General features: G+C 40.3%; 1 protein-coding gene across 1 annotated transcript; it reads left to right on the top strand.

The window, feature by feature from the left end:
• Window positions 1–1,883: 1,883 nt before the first annotated feature.
• Window positions 1,884–2,929, top strand: LOC112626930 (olfactory receptor 2Y1). Its single transcript, XM_025389343.1, has one exon. The coding sequence runs from the start codon at window positions 1,919–1,921 to the stop codon at window positions 2,852–2,854; it is 936 nt and encodes a 311-aa protein (XP_025245128.1). The 5' UTR covers window positions 1,884–1,918; the 3' UTR covers window positions 2,855–2,929.
• The last annotated feature ends 21,240 nt before the right edge of the window (window positions 2,930–24,169 follow it).

Raw genomic sequence — 24,169 nt, 5'->3', positions numbered from 1 at the left:
GACAGGTGTTAAAAGTATGTGTAGCATATTCTTTGTAGCTTGCCGAATGTATCACATCCTTTAATCCCAATCCAAATCCTTTGAAATAAATTACTTTCTCTGTTTTATAGGTAAGTAAACTAAGATTCACAGAAACAAAATTTCCCAGGATAGGTGTCACAGCTGGTCAACAGTAGAGTTGATCTGCCGGGACCGATATGAATGGTAAAGCCATTGTTGTCTACTACGGTGGTCATTCAAAAAAATGGCTTTGATGTCTTGGTTAAGCTACATATGAATTACCTCTTTGCTGTTATTAATTCACAATTTATCCATCTTTTCCACAAGGGCGTCAAGGGTGGTGTCCAAATGCCTTACCGGAATCATTGATCCAGCGTTGATCCATTGATGATGGCCTTCAGTCCAATAAACTTAACAGAAAGAAGACAGAGTTAATTCGGCAAAAATTGTTCATATTGAGCACATTGTAGGCTCCTGTTCCCTTTTTTGCTTTCTGACATACTTCCTTATAATCCTGTTTAGATTTTTTGTCCAAAGAAATGTGAATTTTAAAGTAGAGCAAATTTTTATGCATCTCTCACTTTCAGTTTATCCAAATGTGTTGGTAATCTCAGGTTTCTTAGAAGAAATGAATTTTGATGAGATTTGAAGGGATAACCTAATGTTTCACTCAATGAAATTTATTCAAAATCTACTGTGTGCCCTGAATTAAAATAATATTAATTTAACATCTCTTGTGTAGCAAAAAGAAAGACACTACTTTTTTTTTTTTTTTTCTTAGTGTCGTGGCACAATCTTGGCTCACGCCAACCTCCGACTTCCAGGTTCCAGGAATTCTCCTGCTTCAGCTTCCCGAGCAGCTGGGATTACAGGTGCCCATCGCCATGCCTGGCTATTTTTTTTTGTGTGTATTTTTAGTAGAGACAGGGTTTCTCCATGTTGGCCAGGCTGGTCTCAAACTCCTGACCTCAGGTGATCCACCCACCTCCACCTCCCAAAGTGCTGGGATTACAGGGGTGAGCCACCACGCCCCACTGAAAGATACTAATATTGATTTTACATTCATTATATTAGCCACCACTAAGGAGCTCACAGCTCAGAGAGGGACAAAGACATACAAAAAGAATTCCAGTGAATGTGACAAGTGCTAGAGAGAAACTGTACAAGCAGGGTTGGGCTAGAGAAGAGGAATCAACTCTTCTTGGGCAGCTGAGGAAGGGATTTATCCGTTGAAGAGAGTGTGTATGTGCGTGTGTGCGTGTGTGTGTGGTAGTCCAGGCATCATGACACACCACAGGAAACATATTTGTTGCTAATTGGTTTTCTTTTCTTCTCCAAAAGGAGGAATCTACACTCTTCTCAGTCATTTGCTGGTCAGGCTTGGAGCTTCTTGGATTGCATGGGCTGACCGTAGTCGGAAAAGCAGGTGGGCACCCAGAGGTCAAACAGGGCTCCCGGCCTGGTTAGGCCTGGTGGGTAACCTACTGAAAGAGGCCACTGGCCAGACCAGGAAGTGGGGCAAACGGGAGCAACACAGGATGGTATTGCTACGTGTTACGTCTGAGTCTTTTAAAAGCAGCTTCCACATTATTGCATTTGACCCTAATCTCAGTGCCGTGATACGTCATGTCTACTTTCAGGCAAAGAAATGTTGGATCTAAAGGACTGACTGGCCTGGCTGAAGTCCTGGAACAAACAGGCAGCAGGACTAGGATTCAAACAAAGGCCGTATCATTCCCCAGCTGGTGATTTCCACCCTGAAGAAGAGAAGAGAAAGAACACCGGACACAACAAACTGCAAAATAGATAATCAAATGCGTGACTCAGTATCCAGGGAATCCTGCGAAATCATGTTGTAATTTGTACTCAGTATAGGAGGCATTCCACTTCCGTCTGCTGTTTAGACGGGCAAAAGGCTATGGGAAGTTTCAACACCAGTTTTGAAGACGCCTTCATTTTGGTTGGGTTCTCAGATTGGCCGCAACTGGAGCCCATCCTGTTTGTCTTTATTTTGATTTTCTACTCCCTAACTCTCTTTGGCAACACCATCATCATCGCTCTCTCCTGGCTAGACCTTCGGCTGCACACACCCATGTACTTCTTTCTCTCCCACCTGTCCCTCCTGGACCTCTGCTTCACCACCAGCACCGTGCCCCAGCTCCTGATCAACCTCTGCGGGGTTGACCGCACCATCACCCGTGGAGGGTGTGTGGCTCAGCTCTTCATCTACCTAGCCCTGGGCTCCACGGAGTGTGTGCTCCTGGTGGTGATGGCTTTTGACCGCTATGCTGCTGTCTGTCGTCCACTCCACTACATGGCCATCATGCACCCCCGTCTCTGCCAGACCCTGGCTGTCGCCTCCTGGGGGGCGGGTTTCGTGAACTCTCTGATCCAGACAGGTCTCGCAATGGCCATGCCTCTCTGTGGCCATCAGCTGAATCACTTCTTTTGTGAGATGCCTGTATTTCTGAAGCTGGCTTGTGCGGACACAGAAGGAACGGAGGCCAAGATGTTCGTGGCTCGAGTCATAATTGTGGCTGTTCCCGTAGCACTAATTCTAGGCTCCTATGTGCACATTGCTCGTGCAGTGCTGAGGGTCAAGTCAATGGCTGGGCGCAGAAAGGCTTTCGGGACTTGTGGGTGCCACCTCCTAGTAGTGTTCCTTTTTTATGGCTCGGCCATTTACACCTATCTCCAATCCATCCACAGTTATTCTGAGAGTGAGGGAAAATTTGTTGCCCTTTTTTATACTATAATTACCCCTATTCTCAATCCTCTGATTTATACACTAAGAAACAAGGATGTGAAGGGTGCTCTGTGGAAAGTACTATGGAGGGGCAGAGACTCAGGGTAGGAGATGAAAAAATGGGCAGTAAAATTTTCTGCAACAGCTCTTCAATCAAAGATCTCACCGTGTTCCTCGGAGGGCAGTTGGACAGTAGGAAACAGCCTTCAGTCATTCTCGGAATTGGTTTTTGGTTTTGTTTTTTTAGTGGGATGGAGTTTCACTCTTGTTGACCGGGCTGGAGTGCCGTGGTGCGATCTCGGCTCACTGCAACCTCAGATTCCTGGGTCCGAGTGATTCTCCTGCCTCAGTCTCCTGAGTAGCTGGGATTACAGGCGCCCACCACCATGCCTGGCTAATTTTTGTATTTTTAGTAGAGATGGCATTTCACCATGTTGGCCAGGCTGGTCTCGAACTCCTGACCTCAGGCGATCCGCCCACCTTGGCCTCTCAAAGTGCTGGGATTACAGGTGTGGATCCCTGTGCCTGGCCGTCCTTAGAGTTTTAGTCCCTTCCTTGTTTAGAAACTGAAAGTAGGGATCTCTTGGGACTCTTTCTTGTTCAGTGTCTATGATCACTGTGTAGCCAGCAGCAAGTGCTGGTTTGTATCACAACTTTCCAAAGGAACGAGATTGAGAAGAGGTTGTATTGTGTCCAGTTATGGAGAGTGGGATGGGTTCTGGGCAAGACTGAGAGTGATAGAAGACTTAATTAGGAATGACAACGCCTTTCCAAGGTCAATGACTCCCAGCGTGGTGCCATGCAGACGCACTGCGCCCGAAGGCAGACAGAATGAGTTCCCCCTGCTCTTCTAAGCAACTGCGACCCTGCCGTGCACCCTCACATCTCAGGGCCCATTTCTAAGGTCTCTAACAGAGGTTATTCATGTCCGATATTTGGAGCAAATAAGGAGATCACAAACAGAGGTGCTTCATGGAGCGTGTAGAGTTTCAGGTTTGCATGTCATTTACACCCTTGAAGAAAAAGACAAAATCATTAGGGTGGCGTTGAGTACAGGGAGCATTGACTCTTACTAGCTGCACCAGGAGTCTCTGTCATGCCGCTTGGTGCCATGGATAAGATACTTTCCATGCAAGAGAGAAGATAATAGAGAAGAAATGAACATACGAATAACGAGCCAAGAGGAACAGATATAGAAAAGAAGAATAAGCTTTCACAGTCTTGGTAAATTTCATGTTGAGGGAATAATCTTTTATTCTGATAACAATAATATTTGTTTATATCTGAAAACCCTTTTTGCACAAAATGTTATTAGTCCTTACAGCTGTATTGTGAGAGTGAGTTTTGTTGTAGTCCCTATTTATTCACAAGAAACTGAGGTTCAGAGCGTTGAAGTCACTCATGTTCACATAGCAAATATGGGGTGAAGCTGAGATCTGGGTTTCTGAAACCCTAAATCCAACCCTTACTACAACACCCTCCTAATTCTCTTTTTCTGAAAGGACATTTTTAATAGGGAAAGATTGAGTTTGGACAGAAGGGTGGCTGGAGAGAGAATCAAGTGTGAGCTTAGTGTACTTTCATAGTTTTGCGCTGGTTAATTCTGGCCAGGGTTCTAGACACTTCTGAGTTACATATTCATTGGTCGGAGGGCATATTTCTTTTCTTCGCACAAAGCTAATGTGTCCTATAAAAACAGTTACCATTTATTGAACACTTATTATAGTTATATTCAAGCACAGTTCAAACACCATGCTATATAATATACATCACTGACACACTAAATTCTTACAATATGGAATGTAGGTACTATTTCCCTCCTCCCATTAGTTCTGCTGATCTAGAGACTGAAAGTCAGATAATCATTTTGGGTGACTTGCCTCAATTACCCAGGCACTAAATGGTGGGGCAGGATTTGAATCGGGCCTGTTTTATTCCAAATCCTACCCAACTAGCCACTACTTAAAGACCAATTAAAAAATGTTTATTAGCTCAAGGAACTAACCTATAAACTGCCTGGAACAAATGATTTTTCTCCTGCATCCTTGTCTATCTAAGTTGAAACAATCCAAGTGTATACATTACCTAATGAAGAAAAGGAAACTATTTGAACGAGCAAGAATTTAATAAAATTGTTTTGTGGTTAATGAGTTCTTTTTTCATTTGGAAAGCAGAGATATAGCCTCCTAATTACATTAGAGGGAACATATCTCAGAGCTGAGCAATTTTAAGAGGTCACTGGTGCAGTTGGGGACACACAGCCACTGCTCTCGCAAGTCAGGTCTTGTGCAAGGCAAATGCCATCTCCACGGGAACCTATATCCCTTGCGCCTCCTTGGACCTTCTCATCCATAACAGTGGCTAATTGATCATTAGAGATTTTTGTGTCCTCATAGCCCTCCCAGAGCCAGTGAGTGGTTCCCGGGTCCTTCAGTTGCCCATCTGAGAGAGGAAGTCAGAGGTGACTTCATGAATGGAACAGAATATAAACACCTCCGCACCTTTGTCTTTTAGAGCCCAGCTGGCCGCCATTTAAACCTGTTGCCGTTTGTCCTTTACCTGCTAAACCACCTGAACAGAATTTTGAGCTAGAAATAATGATGCATGTAAGGCCTAAAACTGGGACGTATTTATGGAAAAGACAGGGAGACACAGGAGAAAGGAGATTGTGAGGATTGGTTCTCAAGAGAAAAAAATTAAATTGATGATTTCATAGAGAAGAAAGAAAAAGAACTTAGAGACATTTCAGTGAATATCAGGGAAAGCCATCTTTAAGAAACTCATACAGCCGGGTGCGGTGGCTCAAGCCTGTAATCACAGCACTTTGGGAGGCTGAGACGGGCGGATCACGAGGTCAGGAGATCGAGACCATCCTGGCTAACACGGTGAAACCCCGTCTCTACTAAAAATACAAAAAAACTAGCCGGGCGGGGTGGCGGGCGCCTGTAGTCCCAGCTACTCGGGAGGCTGAGGCAAGAGAATGGCGTGAACCCGGGAGATGGAGCTTGCAGTGAGCTGAGATCCGGCCACTGCACTCCAGCCTGGGCGACAGAGCGAGACTTTGTCTCAAAAAAAAAAAAAAAGAAAAGAAAAAAAGAAATTCATACAACCAAGTTCAATAGCAAACAAAAATAACTCACTAAGTAACCATTTAAAAATGGGCAAAGGTGGCCTGGTGTGGTGGCTCATGCCTGTAATCCCAGCAATTTGGGAAGCGGGGGTGGGTGGATCACTTGAGGTCAGGAGTTCAAGACCTGCCTGGCCAACATGGAGAAACCCTGTCTCTACTAAAAATATAAAAATTAGCCAGATGTATTGGCAGGTGCCGTAATCCCAGCTCCTTGGGAGGCTGAGGCAGGAGAATTGCTTGAACCCAGGAGGCAGAGGTTGCAGTGAGCCGAGATTGCACCACTGCACTCCATCCTGGGCAACAGAGAGAGACCCTGTCAAAAAAAAAAAAAAAGAGGGGGGTGGGCAAAGAATAGACATTTAGACACTTTTCCAAAGAAGTCATACAAATAGCCAAGAGATATAAGAAAAAATGCTCAACATCACTAAACAGGGAAATGCAAATCAAAACCATAATGAGATACCACCTCACACCTCTTAGGATGACTAATACCAGAAAACCAAAAGATAGTTAAGTGTGCGGAGGATGTGGAGAAGGGAACCTTTGAACATTGTTGGAGGTACAGCCATTGTGGGAAACAGTAGGAAAGTTTCTCAAAAAATTAAACATAGAACCACCATATTATCCAGCAAGCCTACTTTTGGTTATACATAAAGCAATATATCAAGGACATTACTATCTTGAGAGGATATCTGCACTCCCATGTTAATTGCAGCACTATTCACAATAGCTGAGATATGGAAACAATCTAAGTGTCCACCAGGAGATGAATGGATAAAGAAAACAGAGGCATGAATATTATTCAGACGTAAAGAGGAAGGAAATCCTGTCATTTGCAACAACATGGATGAACCTTAGGGTACTATGCTAAGTAAAAATAAGTCATACACAGAAAGATACCACACGATCTCATTTATATATAGAATCTTAAAAACAAAATCAAACTCCTAGTAATAGAGAGTAGAGCTATGGTTAGCAGGGTGAGGGTGGGACAAAAGGGAGATACTGGTCAAAGTGTAAAACCTTCAGCTATAAAGTAAGTACTGCAGACCTATTGCATATTAACTGTAGTTAATAATAATGTATTGTATACTTAAAATTTGCTAAAAGAGTAGGTGAAAGATATTCTGACCATGAAAATGGTTAACGATTTGAGGTGATGGATGTTAATTACCCCATGTTAATGGTGGTAATCATTACACAATGTATATACTGTATATATCAAAATATTATGTTGTACATCGTAATCACAGTAAATTCTTCAAAGGGTGATTGCTTATTTAGGAGACAAATTTAAGGAGGAGGCGTTCTTTAGCTGCAGAAGGGAAAGTCCAGATACACCCACCTGGCAATCAGCAACAGGAGGGAAGGCCCCTATCTTCACGCAGGTGGTGGTGATGAGCGTGTGTGTGTGTTGGGGAGAGGAATGAGCGTGTGTGCACGCATGCATGTGCCATGTGGGAGCACCTTCTCAGAGGCCCAGTGTGACACTAGGAGACCAAGTAGCAAGAAGGGACGCTAGGTAACATTCACCACTAGTTTCTTTCATCTTCACTCAATCTCTATCCTTTCGTATGTGCAAGAAGGTAGCTAAACCTCTCAGTAAACCCTTTTCTTGCATCTTGATGCCAGAAATGCCTCATCATTAATCAATAGCTGAGCCAGAAGAATATTAAGAGTTACCTTTATGGAGTCTTCCATCCATATCAAATTCTTTTCAGATTTTTAAAAGGCTTTACATGTTTCATTCTAATTCTTTCTGGGGCTGATATAACAGAGCTGAGCTATGATGCTTATTTTATTACAACCCAACCCAAAGCTTTATTTATTTATCATTTAACTCAAGAACTAGGGGTGCTGTCTCTTGAACAAGGATGTGATGAAGAGGGGAATATTAAAAAAAAAATGACAACAACAGAAGACACGTTATAAGGAAAGGTTAGGGGATGCTTTTATTGTATTCTTGATACACAAATATTATTATTTAAAAGATATAGAGATCAGTGGTTTTCTCTGCCATCTGGCTACTGGGAAAGAAAACTTTGAGTCAAAGAGGGTTTGACACTGGACATAGGGAACGACTTAGCTATTAGTGTGAGGTGACTCTGAAACAGCTGTGGCCTCTCCATTACAGATATGGGCAGAAACCTGTTATTTATTTATATCCCCTATTTCAATTGCTTTGGTTTATTAGAAAAAGTTTCACTGGCCAGATATGGTGACATGTACCTGTCATCCCAGCTATTGGGGAGGCTGAGGCAGGAGGATCACTTCTGTCTGGGAGTTGGAGGTTGCAGTGAGCTACGATCTACAGCACTCAGGCCCATTGAATGTAGCTCCTATCTCCTCATCTGATACGAGGCCAGCCACTCTTTAGAAACATGACCGATTCGAATGTTTCTTTATTTGGCCTGTTCTTCAGCTTTCCAAAATCAAATTTGCCACCAGCCTATACCTGTGGTCACCTCCAATGAAATAAGGGACATAGTTTTCGACCCAAGGGTGTGCTTTGAGAAATATCTTCTGCTGTGTCTTTCTGAGCTCTGTAGCTGCAGAATCATCTTTTCAAGCATCCTCTTCCACTTCATCTCACACCGGTGCTCAATTCCCCCCTGGTTCACAGTCCTCGACATTTTCTGGTTTGGAGTTTTAGATTATTCCCAGTTTCTCTGAAAATGGAAATTCAACTTCTGCTTTTAATTCTCCTTGCGGCTTTTGAATGATTTATGTGATAGAAGGGGGAAATACCTATTTTGTGGTATGATGTTACGTGCTGTATTTATGCTTGTTGAGTTGAATTTCCAGTAGTTGCCTACATTTAGTTACAAGTTCCTTTTCTGATTCTTGCATACTCGGGCGAGATGGTAGGCCAGAGGTGAGGGTATACTTTGTGAACAGAAAACAAATGCCAGGAGTATTATTTGTTCAGTGTGAATCTAATTGGACTAAGATGGCATTTACATTTTCAATTTTGTTTTCATCATACCCATCTCTAACATCTGAAAAAGCGAGAAGTAAATGAGAAAAAACTTCTTCATATACAAGTATCTTTACTGAAAAGTTGTTTTAGCCTTATACTTCATTTTAACCAATTAAACTATATTCAATATAATCTGCTTTTCTGTGGTCTTTAGCAATAACCATGCTCCCACCACATCCTATGCAAATATGTGCATATGTACGGTATGTGCAAAAATGCGCATGCTTGTTTCTATCCATTCACAACTTAGTTTGTTTAGGCTGATGCCAATTTTCACTCAGAACAGGCACCGAAGGATGAAGGAGGCAGCCTGGGCGTGTGAGGGTGATACGGTGTGAAAGCCAGGCATTATTCAGGTCGTGGGAGCTAAGGTTTGCCGTCAACTGCTTCATGACTCTACTGAACATTATAAGATCATTATCATAATTCCTTCACCAATTTGCTTATTAAATACTTCATGAAGGAAACACCTTAATATTTCCTTAGTTGAATGGCTATTCAATGAATGATAGCATGAAGGTACTCTTGGAAGAATAACAAGGTAAGACAGCGGTTTTCAGGGTGTCCCCAAGGAGGCCATTGTCTCAGGGGTCCTCAACCAGCAGCATCACCCGCTCCCAGGAACTCACTAGACATGTGAACTCTTGGACCCCAGGCCAGACCTCTTCAATCAGAGACTGCGGGAAGCGGGACAGTCATCTGCGCTGTAACCAGCCCTCCTGCTGATTCTAACGCACACGTGTGAGAAGCACTGCCATCACCCGCGATTCCTCCCCCTATCTTTTCTTTCGGTTCTGTATAAAACCGAGTCACTTCAAGGATTAAATGAGCTCACTCTGTGAAGATTCTGAAGTATAAAGTAGTATACATTTTTAGGTATTTTGTCCACCATCAAAGGGGGCAAATTGAGGTGGGAATCTCAGAGTTCCACCTTATCTTTTATACAGTGTGTGTAGAAAGTCATGAACTAACCTTCATATCAAAATCCACCTTCCCCCTCAAGGTGACCAGCCATGGAAATTGCTATCACTGACTTGAAACAGGGTTTTTCTTCGTGGGTATAGATTCGTGGGAAATACAACTCTCAATCTTTCTAGGCTTATTTGTATCCAGATATAGTAAGAGTAAAACAAACATCCATGTAGCTCTGAGACAGAAAAGAGTCCCGAGGGGATGATAGGGACAGGAGAGGGGAGGGCTGGCCCCCTCTTTCAGCACCAGATCAACAGGATGAATATTTATCCGTGCCGCATTGAGTCCCTTCCTTTTCCACACCTGGCCACCGCTTTGAGTCACATCCCTCTGTCTGCTGCCTGGATTTCCCCAAATGTAGGGCCTGGAGATGATCACTGTATTCACTCTATCTTCGGTAAGTTTCTGCCTTTAGTGTAAGCAGTTCTACTATTTTTCACCTCACCGAGGGATTTGATTATGTGATTAGTGTTTGACAATTAGACAAGAGTGCATGGGACACAGAACAGGTCAGTGGGGATGGGCAGAAGAAGATCTTATGAAGAATAAAGCAGGCAGGGCGCAGTGGCTCATGCCTGTAATCCCAGCATTTTGGGAGGCCGAGGTGGGCTGATCCCCTGAGGTCAGGGGCTCGAGACTAGCCTGGCCAACATGGTGAAATCCTGTCTCCACTAAATACAAAAATTAGCCAGGCATGGTGGCACATGCCTGTAATCCCAGCTACTTAGGAGGCTGAGGCAGGAGAATTGCTTGAATCCGGAGGCAGAGGTTACAGTGAGCCGAGATCACGCCATTGCACTCCAGCCTGGGCAACAAGAGTGAAACTCCGTCTAAAAAAAAAGAATAAAAGGACAAAGCAGTGAGGAGGTCTAGGCACTTGGGATAGAAACCCCAAAAAGGAATGAGGGTTCTGAGAGGAAGGGAGGAAGGGAGAATTGTGCTATGAGGCCAAGCGTCATGCTCTGTGGTCATCTCAGTGACTCCTGAATTGGCCAGCTGTTTCTTACTAGGCAAACGGATGAGCAGGGATCTTCCCTAAAGACAGTCCTATGCTGCTATAAAGACACATGCACACATATGTTTATTGCGGCACTATTCACAATAGCAAAGATTTGGAATCAACCCAAAAGTCCATCAGTGATAGACTGGATTAAGAAAATGTGGCACATATACACCATGGAATACTATGCAGCCATAAAAAAGGATGAGTTCATATCCTTTGCAGGGACATGAATGAAGCTGGAAACCATCATTCTCAGCAAACTATCGCAAGAATAGAAAACCAAACACCACATGTTCTTACTCATAGGTGGGAATTGAACAATGAGAACACTTGGACATAGGAAGGGGAACATCACACACCAGGGCCTGTCGTGGGGTGGGGGGCTTGGGGAGGGATAGCATTAGGAGATACACCTAATGTAAATGACGAACTGATGGGCACAGTACATCAACATAGCACATGTGTACATATGTAACAAACCTGCACGTTGTGCACATGTACCCTAGAACTTAAAGTATAATAGTAAAAAAAGAAAATAAAACAATCAAAAAATAAAGTAAGAAGTTTTATTAAAACAAAAGCACAGATATATTTTAAAAAGAGGGTTATTTGTTTTCTTATTATTGATTAGTTTCAGTTCCTTACATATTTTGCATATTAGTGCCTTATGTTATATAATTTGCAGTATTTTCTCCCTACCTGTGGTATGTTTCTTCCTTCAATTAACTGCTTCTTTTGCTGTACAGAAGCCTTCCAGTTTCATGCAATCCCAGTTGTCTATTTTTGCTTTCATTGCCTGTGCTTTTCAGGTCATATCCAAAAAATCACGGTCCAGACCAGTGTCGTGGAGTTTTTCTCTAATGTTTTCTTCTAGTAGTTTTAGGGTGTCAGGTTTTATGTTAAGTTTTTCATCCATTTTAGTTGATTCTTGCATAAGGAGTGAGATGAGTCCAATTTCATTCTTCTGCATATGAATAGCCAGTTTCCCAACATCATTTATTTCTGTTCTGCTGTTGATGAACATTGGTGCAAGTGATGTGGCCACGAACTGGTTGGACTTGTTCCTGTGCACGTAGGAAGGAGTTTCTTGGGGGAATGCTTCTAGCTGGAATTGCGGGCCTCAGAGTGCCATTTAAATTTATATTTCCCTGCTTTTTAATGAGTTTGGGTATTCTTTCTTTTTTTTTTATTTTTGAGACAGAGTCTTGCTCTGTCGCCCAGGCTGGAGTGCAGTGGTGTGATCTTGGCTCACTGCAAGCTCCACCTCCCAGGTTCACGCCATTCTCCTGCCTCAGCCTCCCCAGTAGCTGGGACTACAGGTGCCCACCACCGTGCCTGGCTAAGTTTTTGTATTTTTAGTAGAGACGGGGTTTCACTATGTTAGCTGGGATGGTCTCGATATCCTGACCTTGTGATCCACCCGCCTTGGCCTCCCAAAGTGCTGGGACTACAGGTGCCTGCCACCACGCCTGGCTAATTTTTTGTGTTTTTAGTAGAGATGGGGTTTCACTGTGTTAGCCAGGACGGTCTCGATCTGCTGCCCTCGGGATCCGCCCACCTTGGCCTCCCAAAGTGCTGGGATTACAGGCGTGGAGCCACCGCGCTCGGCCTACAAAGCTCTTCTTATTTAAATTAACACCTACTTAGCACTGACTGTTTAGCAGTAGATACTACCTGCTAAACAGTCAGTGCTAAGTAGGTGTTAAAGATAGAAATATAAGCCCCTACATCCGTGTGCCCAGATGGCGTTCTTAGGCCAAGCCTGGAGGAGGTCACATTCCCTTAGCTGTGAGGGGCTGCGCAGTGTGGCCCGGCTGTGAGCCCAGGAGGAAGAGGAGGCCATGGGTTTGGGGAGCACCTAGGAGACCCTGCCTCACACACACTGTCTGATGTTGGCTAAGACAGTCCTACGGGGGCACCTGAGCTCTTATCATTCTGTGGTTTTGTTGGTGAGTGGGTTTGTTTTCCTTTTCTAAGAAAACAAATAGAATCTGTGTGAGAAGCCAGACATCTGTTTGCTTTTTTAACTTATAGATCAATGATTTTTTTAATTGAAGTATGATTGACAAACATCAGATATAGTTAAGTATACAATGTGATGTTTGATGTACATATGTGTTGTGTAACAATCAAGCTAAGGAACCTACCCAACACCTCACATATGTACTTTTTCTATTTTCTTTTCAGTGATAACACTTAAGATCTACTCTCTTAGCAAATTTCAAGTATACAATGCATTATTATGAATAAACTATGGTCACCATGTTGTACATTAGATCTCCATAAGTTTTTTATCTTTAATCAAAAGTTTGTAGCCCATGACCAGCATCCCCCTATTTTCTTCCACCCAGCACCCCTGGCAACCATCATTCTACTCTCTGTTTAAATTAATGATGTTTTTACAGTTTGTTATCTTAAAAGTCATCCAGAAATAGGTTAAAGACTTAGATTCTGGAGTCAGACCTCCTGAACTTAAATACTACATCTGCTACTTTCTAATAACAACAATAAAACTGGCAAGTTACTCAATCTCTCTATGCCTGTTTTCTCTTCAGTAAAATAATAATATAAAATGTCAAAAATAGTTTACATATCACAAGTTCTTTTAGAATTTGAGGGTGAAAAGTCACAGCATCCAGAGAAACTGAAAGTTGAAGTAAGTCTAGCTGTTAGTAATCAACTGTACCTTCTTTGCTGAGGGGCAGAAGACGAAACTTCAGCTATCCTTGGTTGCTTTATGTCAGTGTTTCCAATGTACTCAAATCTGAGAGTAGAATGCCATTTCAAATGAAAACATTCGGGTGAAAACAATGGCCAGAGGGCAATGAAATTTTTACCATCATCGCAAGAGACATAAGGAAAAGTATTTCTTACCATTTCATGGCCAGGCCAGTTAAAAATGGATTTAAACATTTTCCCATACATTTTGATAAAGTGGTGGTGTGGACAAATATTTACCAGAAGATGATGGTATTCCTTTGGTAGGATGACCTTAACAAAATACCACAGACGGGGTAGTTTACACAGCAGTAATTGTCTTCTCACAGTCTGGAGCTGGAGCTCCAAGATCAAGGTGTGGGCAGGGCTGGTTCCCCTGAGGCCTTTCTCCTTGGCTTGCAGAATCGCCTCCTCCCTGTGTCCTCATGTGGTTGTCCCTCTCTGTGTGTCTGTGTCCTCACCTCTGTAAGGACAGCAGTCATATTGGATTAGGGACCACCCACAGGACCTCATTTTACTTTGATTACCTCTTTTAAGGACCGGTCTCCAAACAGTCCCATTCTGAGATTACTGGGAGTTAGGACTCCACAATACAAATTGGGGTTGGGGGAATGAGCAAATTCAGCCCATAACAACGATTGTGGTAAAGCACTGTGTCTGGTATCATGACAATAATTCAAAACTTTTATGACTCAGTAAATAGCAAGAAATCTGTGCTAAAAGCTGCCTGCCTGCCTGTCTAAAACTTCCAGAGCAAAACAAAACAAAAACTTCCAGCAAAACAAAAAGTTCCAGCAGGTGGAGCCGTTTCTAGACGAAAAAATCACTTGATGTGCAATCGAAGCATTAATGCGACCTGCTTTTTGAAACATTAATGCAACCTGCTTTTTTTTTTCTTTTTTTAAAGTATGAAAGGAAGGCCCTTTTCAAATATATCTGGGCTTGAATATAATAAATAGAGGATAAATCCCAAAGTTCTGGCAACGTTTGTTTAATATCTGCACTTCAAAGTGAACATTTTATTATAAAACAGGTAGCTCTTTTCCTCTCAGAGGTTTGATTTTTAAAATGTTATTTTTTTGCACATAAGAAGGAAAAGGGCTACAATCCCAGCACTTCGGGAGGCCGAGGTGGGCGGATCACTTGAGGTCAGGAGTTCGAGACCAGCCTGACCAACATGGTGAAACCCATCTCTATGAAAAAAAAAAAAAAGCCTGGTGTGGTGGTGCACACCTGTAATTGCAGCTACTCGGGAAGCTGAAGCAGGAGAATAATTAGAGTCTGGGAGACGGAGGTTGCAGTGAGCCGAAATTGTGCCACTACACTCCAGCCTGGGAGACAGAGCAAGACTCTGTTTCAAAAATAAATAAATAAATAAATAAATAATAAAAGGAAGGAAAAGGGTATTTTCACCAATATCCTCCAGGCTAAGATATAAGTTATGAGTAATGAATGGGCTCTTTATTTTTTCTTTTGACAAATCCCTCACACTTCTCATTTCTCACTTTCTGTTAATGCTTGCTCAATTTGGTTCTGCAAATGATTGTGGTTAGGGCTCCTAGTTTATAATTCAACAGTCAAGGTGATGCTATACTTATCACTATTGTGTCAAAAGATAAAGGTTAAGTAGATGGTATAATCTCCCTGCCCCACCTCTATTTTGTGCATTCCTTCTTCTCATTCATGGTAGGAGAAGAAGAAAGTAAATAGTAAACGTTACTTAGGAATATACTGAGTCACTCGTAAAAACCTTCAAACAGTGGCTTAAACAACGAAGAGCTTTGAACTTTATTTTCCCATCACATAAAATAAATCTAGAGGTTGTCTGCAGCTGAAGAGGTGTCATACTTACGCAGTGCTACAAACAGCACATTGCTCCCGTCTTCAAGATCTCCTTGTGGTACAAAATAGCTGCTGGCAGTCCAACCATCAGATCTACATCCCTGGTGGAAAGGAGGAAAGAGGGAAGAGCCAAAAGACATGTATCAGATAAACAAGTCCCCACTTACATGTAATGTCGCTTTTGTAATTTATCACATTTTCTGGATGCATACATTGTGTTTCCTTTGGTGTTCTCTTTTATCCCGTTGCAAATTCTCCACTGTCTTAATCATTATGGCACTCAGTAAGTCTTTATTTCTGGTAGCACAACTCTCCTTGTCTAATTTTTCTTGAAAACTGTCCTGCTACCCATTTTCTTTTTAATATGGCTTATTACAGTTTTATGGGAAACCTCATTTAATTTTTATTGGAATTACATTAAAGTCATAATAAATTTGGATAATATTATTATCCAGAAATAATAAATATTTCTCTATGCATTTAGGTCTTTATTACTTGAATTTTGTTTCATATTTTTATTCATAAAATATTTTATTAGATTCATTCCTCAGATTTTTGTTGATAGTTTTAGTTGCTATCATAAGTGAATTTTTTAAAATTAAAAAGTAACTCCTCATTCTCCCTTGCTCCCAGCCCTGGCAACAGCAAATCTACAACTTTATCACTATAGACTTAGCTATCTGAATTCACTTCACATATGTGGAATCATACAGTATGTGACCTTTTGTATCATTTCGTATCATGTTTTCAAGACTCATCTATGTTTTAGCATGGATCAATGTCTCATTTGTTATGGCTGAATAATATTCCACTGTATGGCTGTATCACATTTTGTTTATTGATTAATGAGTTGACAGAAATTTGGGTTGATTTCACCTTTTGTCTATCGTGAATAGTGCTTCTATGTACATTTACATACAATATTTGTTTGAATGCCTGTTTTCAATTATTTGGGTTTTATACCTAGAAATAAAATTGCCCCATCATCTGACAGGCGATTCTATGTTTAGTTTTTGAGGGACCACCAAACTGGTTTCCATAGCAGTGGCACAATGTTTCATTCCCATCAGCAATAGAGGAGGGTTCCAGTGTCTCCGTCATTGCTATCCTTTCATATTTTATGTTGTTTTGATTATGCCCATCCTAATGGGTGTGAAGAGATACTTCATTGTGATTTTGATTCACATTTCCCTAATGATTAATGACATCAAGCATTTTTTGTGTGTTTTATGGCCATTTATACATCTTCTTAGGAGAAATGTCTGCTCAGGTCTGTAGAGGGTTGTGATGTGGTCCCAAAAAGATATGTCCAAGTTTTAACCCCCCGTATCTGTGAAAGTTATCTTATTTGGAAATAGTCTTTGAAGATATAATGAAGTTAAGATGAGGTCATCCTGCATGTAGGTTGGGCTCTAAATACAATGACCATTCTCTTTGTAGGAGACAGAAAAGGATAAAACAGACACAGCGAAGAAGATCATATGAAGATGGAGGTAGAAATTGGAGTTATGCTGTCAGAAGTCAGGCAACACCAGGAGTCACCAGGAGCTGACAGAGGCAAGGAAGGATTCTCCCCCAGAGCTTCCAGAGGGAGCCTGGCCTTACGACACGTCGATTTCAGGCTTCTCATTTTGGGAAGCACGAGAGAATAAATTACCACCAACTTGAAGTAATCTGTTACAGAAGCTAGGAAACTGATAGAAAGTCTTTTGCCCATTTCTCAGTTGGGTTGTTTGTCTTTTATTTTGAATTGTAAGAGTTCCTTACAGATTCGGAATACTAGATCTTTACCAGATATGTGACAGGTAAATATTTTCTCCATTCTTTGGATCGTCTTTTCACTATCTTTATAGTGTCATTTGATGTAATTTTTTTTTTAATTTTTAAGAAGTCAAATGTATCTATTCTTCTTTTGTTGCTAGCGCTTTTGGTGTTATATCCTGTAATCTGTTGTCAAATCCTAAGTGATGAAGATTTACTCTCATGTTTTCTTCTCAGAGTTGTGTAGTTTTAGCTCTTACATTTGTCCACTTTGAGTTAACTTTGTACACGGAATGAGGTAAGCATCCAGCTTTATTCTTTTGCATGTGGTTATCCAGTTGTCCTAGCCCTATTTGTTAAAGAGATGGGTCTACTGTTCTTTCCCCACTGAATAGCCTTGGCTATCATTGTCAAAAATCAATTGGCCATAGATGTATGAGTTGACATCTGGATTCTCAATTTTGTTCTATATGTCTGTTGTCATGTTTTGATTACTGTAGCTTTGTGGTAAGTTTTGAGATCAGGAAGTATACATCTTCCTACTTATTCTTTTTCACTATGTTTTTTGGTTATTCAGAGTTGCTTGAACTGCCATACGAATTCTATTTCTGCAAAAAAAGTTGGAATTTTTACAGGGATTGCTTAGAATCTGCAGATCTCTTTGAGTCCTGTTGCAATCTTCATAATATTAACTCTTCAGTTCATGACCATGGGTATCTTTCCTTTTATTTGGTCTTCTTTAATTTCTGTGATGCTTTATAGTTTTCAACATGCAAGTTTTTCACTTCCTTGGTCAAATTTACTCCTGAGTACTTTATTCTTTTTGATGCTATGGTAAATGAAACTTTTTAAATTTAATTTTTGGATTGTTCATTGCTAACATATTAAAATAAAGCTGATTTTTGCTTGTTGGTCTTATATCCTATAACTTTTCTGAATTCTCTTATTAGCTCTACTAGTCTTTTTGTGGAGTCTTTGGGATTTTCTATATATAAGATCATGCCATCTGTGAATAAAGACTTTACTTCCATCTTTTCATTATGGATACCTTTTATTTCTTTTTCCTGGTTAATTGCTCTGGCTAGAACTTCCATTAAGATGTTGAATAGAAGTCATAAAAGAGGGCATCCTTATCTTGTTCCTGATCTTAAAGGGAAAGCTTTCAGCTTTTCATCATTGAGTACGACAACTATGATTTTTTTAAATAAATGATCTTTACCATGTTTGGGAAGTTCCCTTCTATTCCTACTTTGTTGAGTATTTATAGGGAAAGGACACTGGATTTTTCTCAAATGCTTTTTCTTTATCAATTGAGATGATTGTCTGGGTTTTCCCAACTTAATTCTATTAATGTGGTCTAGTGGGTTGGATAGCAACCCTCATAAAAAGCTATAACTACCCAGAACCTAGAAATACAAGACCCTTATTTGAAATAAGACTTTTTGCAGATGTATTCAAGTAAGAATCCCAAGAAGAAATTATCCTGGGTTAGAATGGGCACTAAATCCCATGACAAGTGTACCTATAGGAGAAAGAAAAGGAGAGACACAACAAAATAGAGACGAAGACCTTTGCAAAGATGGAGGCAGAGACTGGAGTGATGCAACTACATGCCAAGGATTCCTGGAAGGCACCAGAAACTAGGAGAGAGGTATGGAACAGATTCTCCTACAAAGCTTCCAAAGGGAGCCAACCCCACTCACACCTTGATTTTAAATGTATGGCCTTCAGCACTGGATGGAATAAACTTCTGTTGTTTTAGGCCATTCAACTTGTGAAGATTTGCTATGACAGCCCTAGGAAACTAATACACGTGATGTGCTCCATTTATTGATTTTCATATGTCTAGTTATTTTGCATTCCTGGGATAATTGACACTTTATCATGATATATAATCCCCTTAATCTGCTTCTGAAATTGGGTTGCTAGCATTTTGTGAGGATTTTCTTACCTATTTTCATAAGGAATATTGGTCTGCAACTTTCTTTCTCTCTCTCTCGCTTTCTCTTTGTCTCTCTCTCTTTTTTCTCCGTGATTTCTTAGTCTGGCTTTGGTATCAAAGTAATGATGGTTTCAAATAATGAGTTACAAAGTATCCCTTTCTTTTCAATTTTTTTGGGAAAAATTGGAAAAGGATAAGTGTTAATTTAACTTCATATGTCTTGTAGAATTTACCAGTGAAGCCATCTGTTCAAGGACTTTTCTCTTTTGGGAGGTTTCTGGCTACTCTTTACTTCTGTTGACAAAAAAAGCCAACCTCTGAAAGATATTTGAAAAGGTTTATTCTGACTCATATGTGAGGGCTATGACCTGTTACACAGTCTCAGGCGGTCCTGGAAACATGTGCCCAAGATGGTTGGGTTATAGTTTGGTTTTATCCATTTTAGGGAGACATAAGACATCAGTAAATACATACAAGGTATACATTGGTTTGGTCCAGAAAGGCAGGACAACTCGAAGTGGGGACTTACAGTTCATAGGTGGATTCAAAGATTTTTTGATTGGCAATCTGTTGAAACATTTAAGTTAATTGGATAAAGAAAATGTGATACATATACACAATGGAATACTATGTAGCCATAAAAAAGAATGAGATCATGTCCTTTGCAGGGACATGAATGGAGCTGGAGGACATTATCCTTAGCAAACTAATGCAGAAACAGAAAACTAAATATCACATGTTCTCACTTATAAGTGTGAGCTAAATGGTGAGAACACATGGACACAGAGGGGGAACAACACACACTGGGGCCTATAAAAAAGAAAGAGTTAAGTTCTTATATAAAGAACTGGAATCAATAGAAAGGAATGCCTTGGTTAAGAAACAGGGTTATGGAAACTAAGGTTCTCATTGTGTAGATGAGATCTCATTGGTGGCTGCCATAAGAGGCAACAGATGACAAACGTTTCTTATTCAGACCTTAAAAGGTGTTAAACTCTCAACTAATCTCTTCAGGATCAGAAAAAGACCTGGAAAGGGAAAGGAATTCTCCACAGAAAGTAAATTTCCCCCACAAGAGACTGCTGTGCAGGGACATTTCAAAATATGTCAAAGAAATATATTTTGGGGTAAAATATTTTTATTTCTTGTAGAGCCTGCTGTCATATGATGCTATACTAGAGTCAGGTTGGAATTTGGTGTCTTATTGCTACAAAGAGTCCTTTGTCAGTCTTGATGTCTCCGTTTTAATGTTGATGCTAGTCAGTTGTGCCTGAACTCCAAAGGGAGGAGAGTATGATGAGGCATATCTGATCTCCACTTTCCGTGATAGCCTGAACTAGTTTTTCAGGTTTATTTGGAATCCCCTTGGCTGAGAGGAGGGGTCCATTCAGTTAGTTAGGGGGCTTAGAATTTTACTTTTGTTTATACTTTATATAGGCCTATTTAGGTTTTTTATTTCTTCTTGAGTCAATTTTAGTAACTTGTGTCTTTCTAGGAATTTGTCCATTGCATTTGGGTTATTCAACTTGATGGCAAACAATTGTTTATAGTAGGCTCCCATAATCTTTTTTATTTCTGTAAAATCGGTAGTAATGTACTCACTTTAATTTCTGATTTAGTAATTTGAGTCTTCTCTTTTTTGCTTTTAGTCTAGCTAAAATTTGCCAATTTTGTTAATCTTCAAAAAAACAGCTTTTGGTTTTGTTATTTCTATTTTTCTAACCTCTATTTCACTCACTTCCATTTTAATCTTTATTATTTCCTTTCGTCTGTTAATTTTGGGTTTAGTTTGTTCTTTCTTTTCTAGTTCCTTGAGGTGTACATACACACCCAAACTTATGAGATGCAGCAAAAGCAGTGCTTGCAGGGAAATTTACAGCTGTGAACACCTGAATTAAGAAAGAAGAAAGATTTACAAACTATAATGTAAATGTACACCACAACCAAACAACTGCAGAACAGGAATTCTTCTCAAGTACACGCAGATTATTCCTCAGGATAGACCATTTGTTATGACACAAAAAGTCTTAATAAATTTACAAATATTCAAATCACACAAAGAATTTTTTGATGATGATGGAGTAAAACTAGGTATTGGCCGGGTGCGGTGGCTCAAGCCTGTAATCCCAGCACTTTGGGAGGCCGAGACGGGTGGATCATGAGGTCAGGAGATCGAGACCATCCTGGCTAACATGGTGAAACCCCGTCTCTACTAAAAAATACAAAAAACTAGCCGGGCAAGGTGGCAGGCGCCTGTAGTCCCAGCAAAAGTAGCCCCAGCTACTCGGGAGGCTGAGGCAGGAGAATGGTGTAAACCCGGGAGGCGGAGCTTGCAGTGAGCTGAGATCCGGCCACTGCACCCCAGCCTGGGCGACAGAGTGAGACTCCGTCTCAAAAAAAAAAAAAAAAAGGAATATGGGAAAAGTTCATAAATATATGGAAGTGAAACACAATTTTAAACTGCCAATGGGACAAAGAAGAAAATACAAGGGAAATTAAAAATAACCTTAAGCTATTTTCCTTCTTTGCCTCTTGTAATAATTTTGGCTTACAGTCTATTTTATCTTATATTAGCATTGCTTCTCCAGCTCTCTTTTGGCTAATATTCACATGGAATATCTTTCCACAATTTCATTTTAAACCTATTTGTGCCTTTGGATGTAAAGAGCGTTTCTGATACAGCATATAGATGAATTATGTTCCTTTTAACATTTATTTTTGCCAGTTTCTGCCTTTAATTGGAGAGGATTTCCTTTGAGACAGGATCTTGCTATGTTGCTCAGGCTGGACTCAAACATTTCCACTCAAGTAATTCTCTCACTTCAGCCTCCTGAGTAGCTGGGATTATGTGCATGCACCACCACGCCGGCTAATTGGAGAGTTTAATATATTCACATTTAAAGCAAATATGGATTAGAAAAGACTTACTTACATCATTATTCTATTTCTTTTCTTATATCTTTTTTCTTCCTCAATTCTTCCAACATTGACTTTTTTTAAGTTTAACTTTTTTGTAATGTACCATTTAATTCCATTCTCATTATCGTTCTCCATATTTTTAGTAATATTCTTAGCAGTTATGTTGGACATCACAATTAACATGTTAAACTTTATGATTATCAAATTTGAGTTAATACTAACTTGGCATCAAAATTATTCAATAATCCTACTGTTGTATATGATTTCTGTGCCTTCCTATTTTGTTATTGCAAATTGTATCTTTATATATCATGTTCCCATTATCATAGATTTATATTAATGTTTTGTTTACTTGCCTTTTATGTAAGATGGGAAAGAGAGGTTGCAAACCAAAAATACAACAACTGACCTTTATATTTACCCGTGCAGTTACCTTTACCAGTGTATTTTATTCTTTGTATGGCTTCAGGTTACTGCCTAGTGTCCTTTTATTTCAGCCTGAAGGATTTCTTCAGAATTTCTTGTACAGCCAATGTATTAGAAACATTTCCTTCAGTTTTTAGTATCGCCTATGCTTAATTTCTCCTTCAGTTTGAAGGACTGCTTTGCCACATAGAGTTTTTGATTGGCATCAGTTTTTTGTTTTGTTTTGTTTTCTTTCAGCATTCTAATGTCATCCCACTACTCTCTGGCCTCCACGTTTTCTGATGAGAATTTGACTGTAAATCTTATTGAAGATTTTTGTACATGAGGAGTCACTTCTGGATTGCTGCTTTCAAGGTTCTCTCTTTATCTTTCTAAAGTCTGATTATAAAGCATCTTGGCATGGATATATTTTAGTTTGTCCGACTTGGATTTTGCTGAGCTTCTTTGATGTGTAGTTTAATGCTTTCCATCAGATTTGGGAAGTTTTCAGCCAATATTTCCTCAAATGTTCTTTCTGTCCCTTTCTCTCCCACCTCATCCCCTTGCGACTTCCATTTTATGTATCTTGGTATGCTTCTTGGGGTTATACGAGTTTCAGGCTCTCCTCATTTTTCCTCATCTTTTTTCCTTTCTCTGAAAAATTCACCAAGGCAATTCAAGCAGAAAACAATGAGCAAATTTGAATTAAATCAACTGAGATGATGTCTTAAGAACTACCAATAAAAAGAATAAAAAGAAATGAACAAAGCCTGAGACCTGTGGCACACCATCAAATGTCCCTTCACATGCATGATGAGTGTCCTAGAATGAAAACAGAGAGAGAATAAGAATGTCTTAAAATACAATGGCTGAAAACATACTGTATTTGATTTAATAAACTTTTGTTGGAACTTATAACTCAGTTGTGCTCACTTATGTATGCCCACGGCGACTTCATGCTGTACTGGTGGTGTGGAGTAGGGTCTGAAGAACCACATGGTTCACAAAGCCTAAATATTTACTATTTGGCTGCAAAAGTTTGCAAAAGTTTGCTACAAAAGCAGCAAAAGTTTGCTGATACCTGTCCTAGATTATTAGAAGATCCTAGGTGGACTTGTCAGACACTGCTTTAGAATGACATTAAAAGGGTAATTAGTTGTTTTTAGTCTCTTGTTTGTGGGATTTTTCTAAATCAGCTATTTAGAATTATGATAATACTCTGAGGCATCCAGACATGCAGTTTTCTGAGGCAGGGTTGGGATGGATTTAATGGCAGGGTTGGGATGGATTTAATGGCCTTGTGTATGCGAAGGGCCATGTAGCTGGAAAGTTGTGCTGTCATTAAAATGGTGGTGAAATCATGGGGGAGGATGTGGGCTGTTGTAAATGGGGAGCAAAAATGAGAGAGTGGAAAAGTAAAGACTATAAATGTAAGTCCTCCTGATTCCAGAGTCTGTATTCTAATCTGTTACACTGCAACCGGTAAATCGGTTAAAATGATATATTTTTATTTTTACTGTGGTAAGAACACTTAACATGAGAATTATCTTCCTAGAAAACTTTTAATTGTACAATACGGTATGACTGACTATAGGTACAATGCTGTACAGCAGATATTTTTAGTCTGCTGGTGACTTTTCCTAAACATTCTTTCACGGATATCACATAACCAAAGTTAAGTGGTCTTTTCCGACTATGAAGGGATTCTGTGCTATTCCTTTTCCCCAGAAGTAAATGCAAATGTGGCTATA

Source organism: Theropithecus gelada, chromosome 6 (assembly GCF_003255815.1).
Source record: "Theropithecus gelada isolate Dixy chromosome 6, Tgel_1.0, whole genome shotgun sequence".
Taxonomy (NCBI): Eukaryota; Metazoa; Chordata; class Mammalia; order Primates; family Cercopithecidae; genus Theropithecus; species Theropithecus gelada.
This window is presented reverse-complemented; position numbering and strand designations above follow the sequence as displayed.

Coding starts and splice junctions, on each gene's coding strand:
- LOC112626930 (XM_025389343.1), top strand. CDS start 1,919: ATGGGAAGTTTCAACACCAGTTTTGAAGACGCCTTCATTTTGGTTGGG.